Source organism: Lutra lutra, chromosome 3 (assembly GCF_902655055.1).
Source record: "Lutra lutra chromosome 3, mLutLut1.2, whole genome shotgun sequence".
In the NCBI taxonomy this organism is placed as follows: Eukaryota; Metazoa; Chordata; class Mammalia; order Carnivora; family Mustelidae; genus Lutra; species Lutra lutra.
In genome coordinates this window covers 121911917-121927160 of record NC_062280.1, presented here as the reverse complement: position 1 = coordinate 121927160, position 15244 = coordinate 121911917, and the positions used below count along the sequence as shown (strand labels likewise).

Genomic DNA, 15244 nt, shown 5'->3' with positions numbered 1-15244 from the left:
TCCATTTCTATTTTAAATACAGGTTCGAGAAGCTGCTTATAAAATTTTTCTTTATCCCAATGCGGGTCAGTTGAAATGTTTGGAGGAACTGCTCAGCAACAGAGACCTTCTGGCAAAGTTAGTGGGGTACTCCACATACTCTCACAGAGCCCTCCAGGGCACAATAGCCAAAAATCCAGGTAAGCTTGTTCACCCAACTTTTCAGGACAAAATAGGGTTTTTGTGAAACTGAACTTCTGATTTTAAATACCTATAAATCAGTGTTCTCTTTTTAATATACTCAGAGACCCACTTATTGAGTTTTTCTACATTTTTATATAGAGCTGACTTTTAACTAGAGCTAATAATTTGAAATATATTCTCTCCAGTCAAGGAAATTTATTTCTTGTGCATGTTGAGAGTAAGTCCATACTTAAATTTTCATTGATGCTAATTTCAGGTATTTTCATTTTAACTCAGCTAGTTTCTGTGGTCAACCTAACCAAATTGGCTAGAATTAGTGTGAAAGAGGAGGAAAGATCAAAATATCTGCTGAAGACAAGGTTGAATGTAGGCTGGGGCGATACAAACACATAGTTACAGAAACTTTTAAGACAGAAGAGTGCTAGATGGGAGGGTTTGCATTCAGTGGGGAAGAAGCATCCTGGAGTGTGTGAGAGTCTTTCCTTGTGCTCTATTGAATTTTTTGATTTAGAATGTATAAAAGAAAGTGTTATATGATAGTAATAATGTAAGTGTATATAGTAAGTTTTTTCAAAGCCATGTTAAATTGCAGTCATGGTTCAGACTCTGAGTCAGGAGTAGGGTAGTTGTGATGGTGGAACTGTTCAGATTCAAGATATCTTCTAGAGTTCAAATCTATGAGACTTGGTGATGGGTCGAGAGGGGGTAGGAGACGGCATGTTGGGTACCCTTGGTTTCTGGTTGTGCATCTGGGTGGATGTGCCATTCACAAATAGATGTAACAGTAGAAATGAGCTCTGTAGGAGGAAGACCAGATCGTGAATTCTGTTCTGTCTTTATTCCTCCCATGCACATCCTTTCTCTCTCTAGTATGTTCCTATCTTCTCCAAAGTGTTCTTAAAAAATGGCCATTTCTTCTGTAAATGGCCGTTCCCTTGACCCGTCAAGGCTGTCTGTGAAACCATAGGCACAACACACTCAGTTCTTTGTTCATGTTGTTCCCTGCATAGGGCACAGCTCCCCTCCCCCAGTCTGTCTGTTAAAATCCTATACAGTTTTTCAGTGCTCAGCTCAAAACCTACCTCTTTCACAAAGCCTCTTCACTTTTCATTTCCCTTAGATGCCTGTCTCTGAACCCCTTAAGTGTGTACAATTTGTTTCATCCCATTTAACTCCTAAGTAGATCTTATGCCATTTTATATGTTTTTCTGTGGTCATTGTTGTCACCAGGTTGTTACAATAATTTCTTCTAGTTATTAGATGTACAGTTGATCCTTGAATGATGCAGGGGTGCTGACACCCCCCAAACTTGCACAATCAAAAACTCACAAGTAACTTGATTCTCCCAGAGCTAAACTACTAATAGCCTACTGTTGGCAGGAGGCCTTACTGATAACAAATGGTCGATTAGCCCATATTTGTTATGTTGTATGTATTATATACTGGATTCCTACAATAAAGTAAGCTAGGGAAAAACCTTCATTAAGAAAAACATAGGAGAAAACACATGTACGGTACCGTACCGTATTTGTTGAGATATCCTTGCATGAGTGGACTGCCCAGTTCAAACCCATGTTGTTCAAGGGTCACGTATAATAATAGTAAGATACTTACTCTGGGCCATTATTTTACTTAGTTTCTGTGCAGCTTTGTGAGGTAGATGTTTGTATCCACCTCATAGGATAGAAACCCAAGGTATTAGTTACAGTGCTAAAAAGTGGCAGTGTTGAAACCTAAACCCGCGCTCTAAATTTGTGGTCCTAATAAGCTGTTTGAGGCCAAACAGATGATATAAAAGACATCTTCATTCTCTGTTTTCATCCACTGATTCAACAAATACTTTCTGAGTGCCCACTACATGTGAGATATGAGTCTAGGACTTAGAAATAAATCAGTGTGTAAATCAGATGAGAATTCCTGCTCTTGTACAATTTATTTTTCTGTAAGGCAAATAACAACAAAATACATAGTTAAGGAACCCAGTAGGTTAATAGTTAATACAAGTTTGGAGAAAACTGAGTGGGGAAGGGGATAAGGGATGTGAGCGTGTGGTGGTGGTGTTAGATTTTAAACTGAGTTGCCAGGCAGGGGCTCACTGAGGACAGGGGGGCATGTACGTGTAGATCTGAAGGAGCAGGAATAAGCGTATGGCTCACTAGGGGAAGAAGATTCCAGATAGACACACAGCAGGCTCGGAGATCCCTAGGGTAGCTTGACACGTTTGAGGAAAGCAAAAAGGGCAAAACGGTGAGTGGAGTCAGAGAGACGGGTGGTAAGATGTAGAGGCAGATGAAGGAGGGGCTATATTCAGTAGGGCTTTTCCTGCAGTGAGATGGGAAGTCATTGAGGGATTTTGAGAGAGCAGATCTGACTTAAATTTTGCTGGCAGGTCTTGTGCTGCTGACACTGAAATAGACTGCAGAGAGGTAGGAGTGGAAGAGAGGCCATGTAGAATCTGTTTCGCAGTTATCACGATGAGAAGGATGGCAGCTTGACCAAAATGGTGGCTGTGGAGGGTTTTGCAGTGTGTCTAATTCTGGATATATAGCATTTTGAAGGGGAACCAACGTTTTTAACCTGCTCAACTGAAAAGATACAGTGAGTTACTGTTAACTAAGATGGGGAGGACTGGAGGGTTGGTTTGTTTCAAGTTAAATTGAGATGCCAGTTGTGTCCACATGGTGATGTTGAGTAGGCAGTGAGATGTGTATCTGTGGAATTGAGGAGAAAGTGCTGAGCCAGAGATATGAATCTGGGTCTTTATTTATGTATGCAAAGATTTATTTATTTTAGAGAGAGAGAGTGCATGAGTGGGGGAAACTCGGGGAGAGGGAGAACATGTCCCATTGAGCACAGAGCCTAATGCGGGACTCCATCTCATGACTCTGAGATCATGACCTGAGCCAAAATCAAGAGTCAGACACTTAATCAGTTGGGCCACCCAGCTGCCCTTGGGTCTTTATTTAAATTCTTGAGATTGTATGAATTCTCCAAGGGAGTGAGTACATCTAAAGAACAGAAGTCCAGAAAGTGAGCTCTGGGGTCCTCCAATTTTAAGAGGTCAGAGATATGAGGGAAAACCAGTAATGGCCGCCAAGAAGGAGCATGAGTGAGAGAAGAGAAAAATAAGCAGAGTGGGTGGTCCTGGAAGACACCCCGAAATGTCTTAAGGAGAGAGTGATCAGTTGACTCAAATGCTAAGGGCAAGTGCACTCTGAAGAAGGTCGAAGATTGACCACTGAGGTGAGCAGTGTGAGCTGGAGGTCCCTGGTCCTGTAGCCCCTAATGCCAGATATCATCACCAGTGAATCCGTTGCTTACTAGGTGGCCAGTGTGGTCACAGTTTAGAGTTAGGCTGTTGTGCACAGTCACACAGGAATAAATTCACAGGAATTTAAATTCCTTGAGAATTTAAAATTTAGTTGGGGAGATCAGTTATATAAACAGAAAGATAAATAATTATAGAGGTCATTGTCTTCTCAGTGCCAAATGAGTGGTGTGTGTAGGCAACAAAGTATTGTAGGATTTTAGGAGTTCGGGAAGTTTGTCCAATGCGTCTGTGCTTGTTGAGGGTTTCATGAGGGAAGTGAAACTGGAAATCAGAGGTGAGGGAATGGTGAGCTTTCAGCAGAGAGGGGGAGGAAGGCAGGATGTAAATAAGGGTTAAGGTGGGCGTTCATGTGACAGGTGAATTAGGAAATAATTTTCCAGGGAGGAATTATTGATTTTCAGGGGGTATCAAACTGATTCTTTGTAATATGACAATTTTTCAGGTAGATTAGTTGAGGTAGATAGCTAGAAAAACAAAAATGAGTGAAAGTGAGTAAAAAATGTTCAGAAATAAAAAGCATGCACAGACTTATTTGAAAATACTTCCCTATGACAGCTGATATGATACCCTGAAATAAGATTTCATTTTTAATGAAATAATTGTTTTTCTCAAAGGCCTAATACCATTTAATATGGTGCATGAGGCAGTGTTTTCAGAATTACTGTATCCAAGGCTTGTTAAAGATTGATAGTGGCAGGAAACCCCATGGCTTCTTGGTTTAGGTTAACCTCCATTCTTTTCGCAGGCTTTTATTTTACTCAGAAAGAAGATAACTTACATTGGAGATGGCAGGAAACTTAAAACCATATACAAGATCATCTGGAAAATATAAAAACAGTGTTTGTGGCAAACTCTAAAATACATGTGAAAGCTCTCTATACATAAATCAGTGGCAAAAAGTGGTAAATTAAAAAATTCACTTGAAAAATTCCCTATCATGGGAAATAATGATAGCTGTACTATGTTGCCCTTTGTGAGTTTGTAATAAATATATGACAACTATGGCTGAAGTATTTAGGTACTTAAAAAAATCCTAGCAGAGGTTAAATTTCTAACATTCTAATTTTGGCATATTTTCTTTTGGTATTGATCCTGGAAAGATGATTCTTGGCTATATATAAAAAACAAAAATAGTTGTCCAGAAAAACACTGATTTTTTAAAATTGAATTTTCAGTGAATCATGCACACACACACACACACATTTCATTTATTTATTTGAGAGAGAGAATGAGAGAGAGAGTATGAGAGAGGAGAGGGTCAGAGGGAGAAGCAGACTCCCCGCTGAGCAGGGAGCCCAATGTGGGACTCGATCCTGGGACTCCAGAATTGTGACCTGAGCTGAAGGTAGTCACCCAACCGACTGAGCCACCCAGGCGCCCTTTTTAAAAAAAAATTTTTTTTTTTTTAGATTTTATTTATATATTTGAGAGAGAGAGAATGAGAGAGAGAGGGTGAATCATGCTTCTAAATTATATGGATTTTTATGAACAAATCAGAGTCTAGCTATCTTTTTAAAACTTGGGAAAAATTGGAATGGTCTAAAAACTTTTTTTTTTTTCTTACAAATATGGGTAGATAGAAACACATTGAAATTTTGATTCTTTTTTTTAGCTTCCTATTCACTCCTCATTTTGGGGGATAATTGAAGGCTTTGGATTATTACTATGTTTGTTTAATATGTTTTCTGATAAATTGATCATCATCATCTAGAAATATATTATCAACCCTGACACCCTTTGAAAATGATCACTTTAATGGCATTGTAGTGCATAAATTATGACCATTACATTCTAATTTTAACAGGTATGTTCATTTTATTTTATGTAATTAAAGACATTTTCTTTTTCATTTCCTTTCTAGAGACTGTCATGGAGTTCCTTGAGAAACTATCAGACAAACTTTCTGAAAGGTTAGTTTTTATTCTACTCTTTAGAGTGTGTATCATGTAGTTCTTTTTAAAAAGACTCGATTTATAAAAGATTAGGAGGTGACCTATTAAGAATGTAAGTATGCGAATATCCGGTCAGATCTGTGGACTAGTTAGCAGGAAATTGGATTAACTGTGAGGAATACTTAGAAAGCGCATAGCTGTCTTCCTAAGGTGACAATCTTGAAAACATAGGCTGTCCCCTCTGATGAACTAGTTCATTGTCTTAGGAACCCATCATTGATGTGTAATTAGAAAATTTTTTCCAAGCCTTTTTGAAGCTATACGTTTTCAGCTTGTACCACCAGTTTTATAACAAGTTCATAAATAGTGTTTCTCTTCTTTTGGCCTAAATATTAGTAGCTGCTGGATGTGGTGAATTGATCTGTGGTGGATCTTTAGAACGATATGCTTCCACTTTCGTAGTTCCCTGTAGTGAGGCCCTTTGTGGTCTTCCTGCCTTGCCGTCTTTGATAGAGTCACTTGTCCTTTGCTGAGAGGCCACACTCCAGCAGTCTTCAGACACCTAGGATTCCAAGAAGGGGCATGTCGTGGTTGTCTCATAATGCTATTGAACATTTCCTTTGCCTTCTTGGCTATACCAACATGTTAATTTTCAGCTCAGATCTCCATTTTCTGTTACTATAAACTCATGCCTTAGAACCCAGTCCTCTCTAATTTGGATTATAATTATAAATTCTAAACTTTTCTTTTAATCTAGGGAACCATTGTGGCTTTGATTTAATGAAGGCAGTGTTAAGTAAGCAGTTAGTTGAGAATTTTCTCTGCTTTATTTGTTAAGTGGTAGTATTCTTTCTTCCCTTGTATGTAACTATGGATTATATTTTGAGCAAACATATCTTCAGGTTTTTACAGTTATATATATGAGTTAATTCTAACAGAAACTTCACATTCTGTAGATATTACGCACAACTCAACTAGAGTTTTTCTGTAGGGGAGAAAGTATTAATAGTAACCTTAAATATAATCTCTGTTCATATTTTTGAATAAAAGGTAATTTGTTGGTCTCTTACCTTTTTAATGTATAGAAAAGAGCAGTGACTTAAAGTTTGCTAACCTTTACATGTATCTGTAACATTGCTAATTTTTCCAAGCTTTAATACTTTCAAATCCTATGTCTATCTACTAGGATATTTTCTAAGGTAGAAATTGTGGTAATTTACTAATGATATATTGCTGTTCCTTCTAACACAGATAAAATTTGGTTACATTTGGTTATAAAACTGGTTACATTTGCACTACAAATTACTTCCAGTTTTATCATGAATACTAGAAATTTACATAAGAAAGCTAGTTTTTAAAAAAATTATTTAAATTCAATTAATTAACATACAGTGTACTAGGAATTTCAGAGGTGAGTTTAGTGATTCATCGGTTGCATATAACACCCAGTGCTCATTATATCAAGTGCCCTCCTTAATGCCCATCATCTAGTTACCCCATGCCCCCAGAAAACTAGTTCTTTAATAACGTAAATATTAAAATTTTGTCCTAACAATGAATGATAAACCTGTTTTACAGAACTGTAAAAGACTTTGAGATGATACGAGGGATGAAAATGAAACTAAATCCGCAAAATTCTGTAAGTGATGATTTTGGAACATTTTTGATGTAATATAAATAGTCTGTCAGCTGAAGTTCTTATCTTTTGACTCTAGAAGTTTCTTATGATGTGCTAAAGGTGTGTATAATCTTGTTTCTGATCCCTGGTCTTGGTTCTGATCCTTGGGTTTGGTGAACGAAGTATTGAAATACTTGATCCATATGTCTGAGTTTGACATTTCCAGGAAATGCAGTATTTTTTGTTGGTTATTTGACATAATACTCACTTATGCTCATATGTATATACACACTTATAAATGTATATTAACAACATATATTGATATATACTCATGCAAAGTCTGTTTCCATTATACTGTAAGTGGGCTTCTCTGTTTGAAGCAGGCTCAGTGGAGGATTGAACTGGCAGGTGGCAATTTAACCATCACTGTTAACATTGCAGTTTACTTTCTTATTTGCTAATTTATGGAGCTCAGTTTAATCCATGTTGACCTCAAAGTATACCCCATCTTAACACACGAGCCCTCCATGAGACCTGCTATATCTCTAGCCCCATAATCCTTGTTTCAGCAAGCCCCTCAGATTATTTATTACCCCCCCCACCTTAAATTACTAAATCCTATAGATTCTACCTCCAATTCTTGCCTCTCCATGCCCATTGCCACAGCCCTGGTTGAGGTCATTGTTACTTCTCACCCAGATTATAGTTGTAGTTGCCAAACTGGTTTTCTAGCCTTCTGTTCTGGCTCTGGTTTGGACTGCTTAGCAACACGCCTAGTTCAGTGTTAGACATAGGGTAGGTACTCAGCACTTACTAGAAATATGAATGAATGAACAAACGAACGAATAAATGAATGACTTGCTATCAGAGGGATTTTTCCAAAAAGCAGATCTGATCTTGTCACTCTGTTTAAGATTTTTCAATGGCTTGCTGTAATTCTCAGATTTACCTTCCTATTTCTTAGCTTTCCCACCAAGCCTTTCCTAATTTTGCTTCTACCTGCTTCTCTAGCCTTATCTTCTGCTGCCCCTTTAAGCTAAGTTAGTGTCCCTAGTTCCCTACTAATAATATCTGTGTGATGCTCCTGTGCTTTTTTCACTTACTTACTGCTTTGCTTGACCTTGCTTTCCTTTTTTTTGTTTTTCAATTCTGACAATCTCCTTTCTTCTGTTTTTAAATTTTCTATTCACAGTATTTATGTGCCAGCACTATGGTAGGTAGCTTGCTGTCATTCACAAACACCGTACACAGGAATGCCTTTCCCCCTCCCTCATCTGGTTGCAGTGTGCCCGGTCTTCCAAACTCAGCTCCAGCTTTGCCTCCTCCCAACATTTCCTGACCTTCCGCTGTGATTTAAATACCCTTCTCATGGGCTCTGTTTCACACAGTGCAATGTCAGGCACGTGACTACTGTACTCTGGATGTGGAGTCACTTGTCTCTCTACTGCCTAGACCATTGTCAGCTCCTTGGTACAGGGATCCGGTCTTCCTGGGTTTTGTTTTCCTAGAGCCTGCACTCTCTGGTATGTAGCAGATAGTAAGTGGTCATCTGTTGGAGGAAATGTGTCCCAGGAGCTGACCACTTGGGGGCTAGAGTTTCGGGGATGCTGGGAGAAGGAAAGTCAGCCTGTATATGTCTTATGTTGGCTGCATTCCTTGGTAACGGCATGATCGTGGAACATGAGAATGAACACCTTGTTATTCAAGGAGATAATGTCTGAGCTGAAAATTTAAAGAATAAGTCAAAGGATAGAAGGCAGCATTCCTGGAGCTCTTACCCAGTGCCAGGTCTTCTGTTAATAGTCGAAGTGCATCAAGAAGTGCCGTTAGTGAGGCACTACTGTGTGCCCGACAGCGTTCAGGCTGCCAGGATGTAATAGGAAAAATGCGAGCAAGGTTCCTGTCCTCAAAAAGCTTACATTCTAGGGGAGGCAGATGGATAGTAAATACATCAAAGAAAGAAATATGTGCCATGTTGTATGGTGATAAGGGTAACAGGGGAAAATAATGCAGAAAGAAGGGAATGGCCGTTGCTGTTCTCTAGGGATCGGTCAGGGAAGACTTGTTACGTGAGGAGACCCTTGAGCAGAGACTGGAAGAGACGATGCAGTGCCCCGCAACAGTGATGCAGGGCACAGCGTTCTCCTCAGAGACAGCAGCTGCCTGGTGCGGTCACGCCACCGTGAGGAGACCAGTATGGCCATGGTGGAGCCAGGGAGGGCAGGAGCGGCAGGAGCTGGGCTCAGGGTACAGAGGGAGAGATCAGGTCATGTAGATAGAAAACGAGAAAGCATTGGTGAGCAGAAAGAACTTGTCCACACGGTACAATAGTGTGGATTGCACACTTGAACCCAGGCATTCTGACTTCACAGCCTGGGCTGTTAGTTACTCCTGTCACCTGGACAGTTTGTGGGAAAAAAGATCATGCACAGATTCAAGCTTTTCTTCCCTTCAGTATTCTGTACCAGTTGTCAAAACCAGCTGTTGTGACAGTGCTTCTTTATGACATATTTTCTTTGCCAAGATTAGAGGTAATTCTCCCTTCGTTACACTTGAAATTGTTGCTTTCATTCTGGGATCCACCCTAAGCTTCCTGCTTAGAGTTAAAAAGAGCTCTAATCTTACCGTTAGGACCCTAATCTTACCTGCAGTATGTATTATGGATTGATACATGGGTTGCATTTTGGGAAAAATTTCAGTGTGGCTGTTTCACTTTTTTTTTTTTTTAACTTTATAGAATCATTTACCATCTTGGACTTCTGATGTTATTAAAATGCTGACCATATTTTCTCAGTGCTCTTATTCACTTCAGATCTGGATTTTTCCAAAGTTATTACATGTCCATCATCTTGTAAAACTTGATCTTCATTCAACAGACCAGGGGTGTTTAGGCCCTCCTTGTACTACACAAATGATATGGTGCCTTTATTTGAAGTGTCCATCATCTCAAACATAGATAAAATATTAGAGTGATCCATAAAGAGAGGAAAACTGTTATTTTGGCAATTCTCAGTCATTCCAATGTAGATATTAAATACTGTCTTGGTTTTTCTGGGCGGAAAAAGAACAGGGCACTGGTGAGATAATTCAGCAACTCCATAATCTATTTTTCCAAATAATTCCTGGCCTACATCTCCCTGCTGCTGCTCACCTGCATTGCTCCTGATTTAATCTATTAACGTTGACTTTTATGTTTATATTTTACATTATTTACCTTTTTCCCAAATTCCCCAAATTTATTTGTACCTTGGTACCCATTGATTACAGGAGAGTCAAAATAAAGAGTTGAGTATTTCATGAAGTTTCAGGGTTTTTATAAAACTCTTCTGATATTATAACAGGTTTACATTTATGAGCTGGCTTAATTTTTGATAAATATTGTGAAGTAGTCAATAACTTTCATCACAATGAATTTTTCCATTGTAGGAATTAATGCCTTGGGATCCCCCCTACTACAGTGGTGTGATTCGTGCAGAAAGGTAAGTTTTTTTTTTTTCTTTTTTGATAAATCCTCATCTATGAGAAGGAGGAGAAAAACTAATATTTACTGAACACCTTGCACATTAATTATGCAACTACTGTCCTCACTCAGTTGCCCACATCATAAGCCTATATGCTCTCAAGTCCAGGCCTGGTGCTGGCTTGGTCCACATTTGCCCACATGTTTTTGATCTGGATTAAACCTGTACCTCAGTCATAGGATCATGCTGTTCCCCTCCCCCAGAACCTTTTCTTCTATGACCCATGCCATTTAAAACTTTTCAGTATCTCCCTGGGGGGTCTGGAATCTGGCTTCTCCTCTGTGTAGCTTCCAGGTTTCCTTACTAGACTGAGGGTTTTGGGGGCTGGGACTTTGCTAGAGCCCTGGTTGTCCCTTGTTTCTGGTCCAGGGTGGGTGCTCAGCAAATATATGTTGAATCAGTGAAGGAATAAAGTAGTCCTTGGCATGGGGCTGTGTGATTTTCTTGCTTCCTCATTTTTATTTGAACATATTGTGGACACTTTCTTGGCACATCTGGAAGGATTATGTGAAATAAAGATTTAGGACCGTTAGCTTGATGTGAGTACTCTTTTAGCTTCCATATTCGCTTGTGTTTATTCTATAATGGCTAACTAATAGGCATGCTTTTTCCCCTAAATGTGCCCTATTTCTGTCATTTTTATATTTGCATGTAAACCCAAGAAATATGAACACCTGTTCAAAGTGAACACATGTAGAAATATTGATGCCCCAAGTAATTTTACATACACAAAAGGATTAAAAAAGAAATCTCTGAATCTTACCCTTCAACAGATTTTTTTTCTTGTTTCAACAGATTTTTAACATTTTTCTCATACACTTCCTTTTTGAGCTCCTCAGCTTTAATCCAGAGAGTTAAGATTGATTTAGGTAATGGAAGAAAATAAAAGCTTTGTGCCTTTTCCTCATTAAAGCTGTTGGCACATATCATGATAATAATATGGTTATTTGATTGGTATTTAACTTTCAAGTCTTACTGCTACTATGCAATATTCAGGCATCAGCATAGTGAAGGGTAGCAAATACCTTACTAAAGTTAAACTTTTTATTTATTTTAATGATTTTTTAAAAAATATTTGTTATAAAAGCAGAAAACAGTAACTTTTGGTGTTCTTTTCTGCATCACTGGGAGGACGTGCCCTGAGATCAGTGTGTTGAAGAGCTTACCCACTTAATATTCATTCATTTTCTTCTCTTTGCCTTCTCTGTGACATCTATGTTTCTTAGACTAATTTTACTCACAAAGCATATTGTCTCATGATACTTTTTCAGCTACTCTTTTTATATGTTTAGTACAAATTTGGCGTGAGCCACCTTCTCTGTTACTCAAAATCTGTAATCACTTGATTATGATAAACAGTGAATTTTTAGACTATATTAGAGCTTAATATAATTATTTCACAAATGTGTTTTTATGGCTGTAGAACTTCGGGCTTTGCTCCCTGTCTTTGCATAAAATATACAATTTCTCTTTTCAAATTTTTCCCAAGACAGATTTGGCTTGGTTGCTTGGCCAACCAAGGTATAGCATAAAGGAAAACTATTTTTTTTTTTTTATCAATGCCTTCCATATCAAAAAAGTTTTAAAAAACTTTTGACATTGGAAAGTAATGTAAAATAAATGTATTTGTTTCTTTCTGACTTTTGCTACTGTGATTTTTTTAATGTGGTATTCCTGTTTCATGCCACCCCCCCCCCCGATGATTTTAGTGAATACCTTGGACTTATATTTAAGTGATATTTTTATCATTTAGCTTTATTCTTTAAGTGTAGGATGCCCAAATGGTGGCTCTGTGGAAATGACATAGTATCTGAGGACTTGTAGAGCTATGCTCAATTGTAAAGTATAAGCATTAATTAGGAGTATGAGATCCCTGAGAAGTCTGATAGTAAACTTAAATAAGACACTGAATAAGGATAGTGATGTTCTCATCTTCATTTCTACCAAAAGTACAGTACTGCAAAGTCAGTGTTGCTGACATACTCTGGAATCAGTACTTAGTACTTGTGCCCCCAGGTAGGTTGGGAGTTCTGTCTCCTGTTAGCCACAGGAACAGGGTATCACTACCCACATGGGCCATTGGAGAGAGTGGAAACACCTGAGGTGTCATGGCTGTGTGGTCTGGAACACGTTCCTTGACATCTGGCGGGGGCCTGGATGCGTCCCTGCTCCACCACTAATGAGCTGCACATGACCTTTGGAAAGTTACTTGTCCTCTCAAACCTCAGCAAAGGTATCTATTAAAATGGGAGTTGTAATAGTCCCTGCTTCATAGGTCAGGACTAAATGAGTTAATGTTGGTATTAATAGTACTTAAGTAATACTATTATATGGAATTGGTCTTTTCTCAACACTGTTCTAAAGGATGAACTACTCTAAGAGATGCTTTTTAAGTGTTCTCGAAAATCTTTTGAAGGAGTGATCACTTGTCCCTGAAGGCTTCTCTAAGAAAACACTCATCTAAAGTGTAATGAACATATCGAATTAGTTGTTGAATGCTCGTCAGAGGAGCTTTTAATGGTGGAACAAGAACACGAGGACAGGGAGGTCCACCTTGCCTGTGCTTCCCAGAGCATCACTGTGTCCCAGGGGGAGGAAGCTGTGTCTGGCTGGCAGGACAGCTCTCTTTTGGTCCCTCTCCTCTTAAAGGTCATGGAATAGTTACTGCCTTCAAAATAGAATTGGAGCCGTCATTCGTGGCTTCTAGGATCTGGTCACAGCCCACTTGTCTTTACCACTGTGTACATGCACCCCCCGTTATTCGTGGGGTCTGGTCTGCCCTTCTGGTCTTTCCTACCATGCCTCTTCCTTTGCAGTTTTCCTCAGCCAGACTAAACTGTCTGTCCCAAGTCAGATCCCTTTCTGCCTCATGCGGAGCCCGTGTCTGGCGGCTGCTAGCATTGCACTTGCCTTTCTTTGCTATCTTACCTGTAAAGTTTCGCCAGGAGTCCACGAAATGTCCAGGTCTGCCACAGCCGCTATAGATCCTGCCAATCCCATGCTTACAGCCTACAAAGTGGCACCCTGGATCTGCTATGTTCTTTTAGTGTCCTACCTTAAACGTGTCTTGTCAACCATAGCTTAAAGCTCTTGAGAATAACGTGTGTCTTATTTCTTCTGTTTGCAGTAAAATGTGGCATGTACACTCTGGACCTCAGTAAATACGTATTAGTTGATAGCTATTGTTCAAGACTGTCTAAACCAGTAATTGGAAGTCCTTATGAAAAGCAATCCAGTGTTACATTTTTTTTTTTTTTTGCAAAGAAGAATATCATATTTTTGTGAATGGCCCTTTTCATCTCTCAGATTTATTGAAAGCAGTGTGAACCTCAGGAGGCCCTCAGAATGCTCATTTGTTGACAGAGGCTCCTACCAGGCTCATTGGTTCTTAGAGTTAAGAAATCACCAGCTATTCCAGGAACACAACATAACCTGCCTGGTATCCACCAGGGGCTTTAGTCAATTTGCTTCAGGTTCCAATACTAGGTCACTTGTTTGGCTATTAACTCAGTAAAAGAACCAAGAAAAGGGATACGGAAATGCTTCAGATGGGATTGTACGAATTGGGGGTTTTAAACATCTGTTTTAAGTAGCTTAAAAGGCAAATGATTGAGTTTTGGTTTGAGGTTTCAATAATCTTGATTGACAAGAGTTGGCCAAGAAGCACAGGTAATGGATGAGAAAAGAAAGCAAAAATATAATAATTTGAGTTGAGGTTAGAAGAAGGGAACAAACTGAAGACTGCTAAATCCTTGTTAAATTCCTCTGCTTTCAAGTAAAGACTTAAATGTGTGGTTTGACACGAAACAAAAAATAGAAGGGGCTTTCCTTGATTTGAGTTTTTCTTCAAGTTCACCCCAGGGATTCTTTTTCTGCTTTTATGTTCAGATTCATTTTAAGTTTCTTATATGTTTGCCTAAAGAAAAGAAAGAACCTATTAGAAGTAAGATAAGAGATTAATGTGTTTTAAAACCATCAAAGGTTGATCCTGGGATATAGTGGCATGAGTGACCTACAGACATCTTAAAGAGCACAGAAAAATCTTCGTTTTTTTTTTTTTTTCTTTCAAGTTTTAGTGTTGGAGTCCTCATGGGAGAGGAAAAGTAATTCTTTAAATTATGACAAATATATATGCAGTCATTTTATTTAAAATTAAATGTGATTTTTGAATAACCAGTCCATTTGTGTGGCTCGAAAAGTCAAAACAACATTAAAAAGGACTCATCAAGAAATTTTGATGTCACCCCTGTCCCCTTAGAGGTAATCATTTTTAAAGTTGTTTAATGTGTCCTGGCAGTGTTTGATTTTGATTTTTTAAAAAAGATTTTATTTTTATTATTTATTTGACAGAGAGAGAGAGAGAGAGAGAGAGATCACAAATAGGCAGAGACGCAGGCAGAGAGCTGCTAAGCAGAGAGCCCCATGCGAGTCTTGATCCTAGGACCCTAAGATCATGACCTGAGCCAAAGGCAGAGGCTTAACCCACTGAGGCACCCAGGTGCCTCACTGATTTTGATTTTTAATGCTCGATGACTTTATCTCTTTTCTGCCAATAGTGAGTATCAGTGAATCATACTTCACTACTTTTGGTGCTATTTTATATAAGGACATTATTGGGAATGGGAATTCAGTATGTTTATTCCTTGCTAAGGTATATTCTCAAAAGTTCAAGAACATTCACATAATGAGATAGGACTGT

The 15244-nt window shown here is 38.7% G+C and overlaps 1 protein-coding gene and 1 pseudogene across 2 annotated transcripts in view; one reads left to right on the top strand and one right to left on the bottom strand.

Annotated features, from left to right (window-relative positions):
• The window catches only part of MIPEP (mitochondrial intermediate peptidase), a 171816-nt gene that overhangs the window by 22044 nt on the left and 134528 nt on the right, over positions 1–15244 (top strand). For both annotated transcript variants that reach the window (XM_047722922.1, XM_047722923.1), the window contains exons 7-10: positions 23–179; positions 5376–5424; positions 6985–7045; positions 10451–10503. In XM_047722922.1, the coding sequence (XP_047578878.1) occupies positions 23–179; positions 5376–5424; positions 6985–7045; positions 10451–10503 (320 nt within the window). The remainder of the gene's footprint in view (positions 1–22; positions 180–5375; positions 5425–6984; positions 7046–10450; positions 10504–15244) is intronic.
• Positions 9793–10181, bottom strand: LOC125096191 (EF-hand calcium-binding domain-containing protein 10-like; annotated as a pseudogene).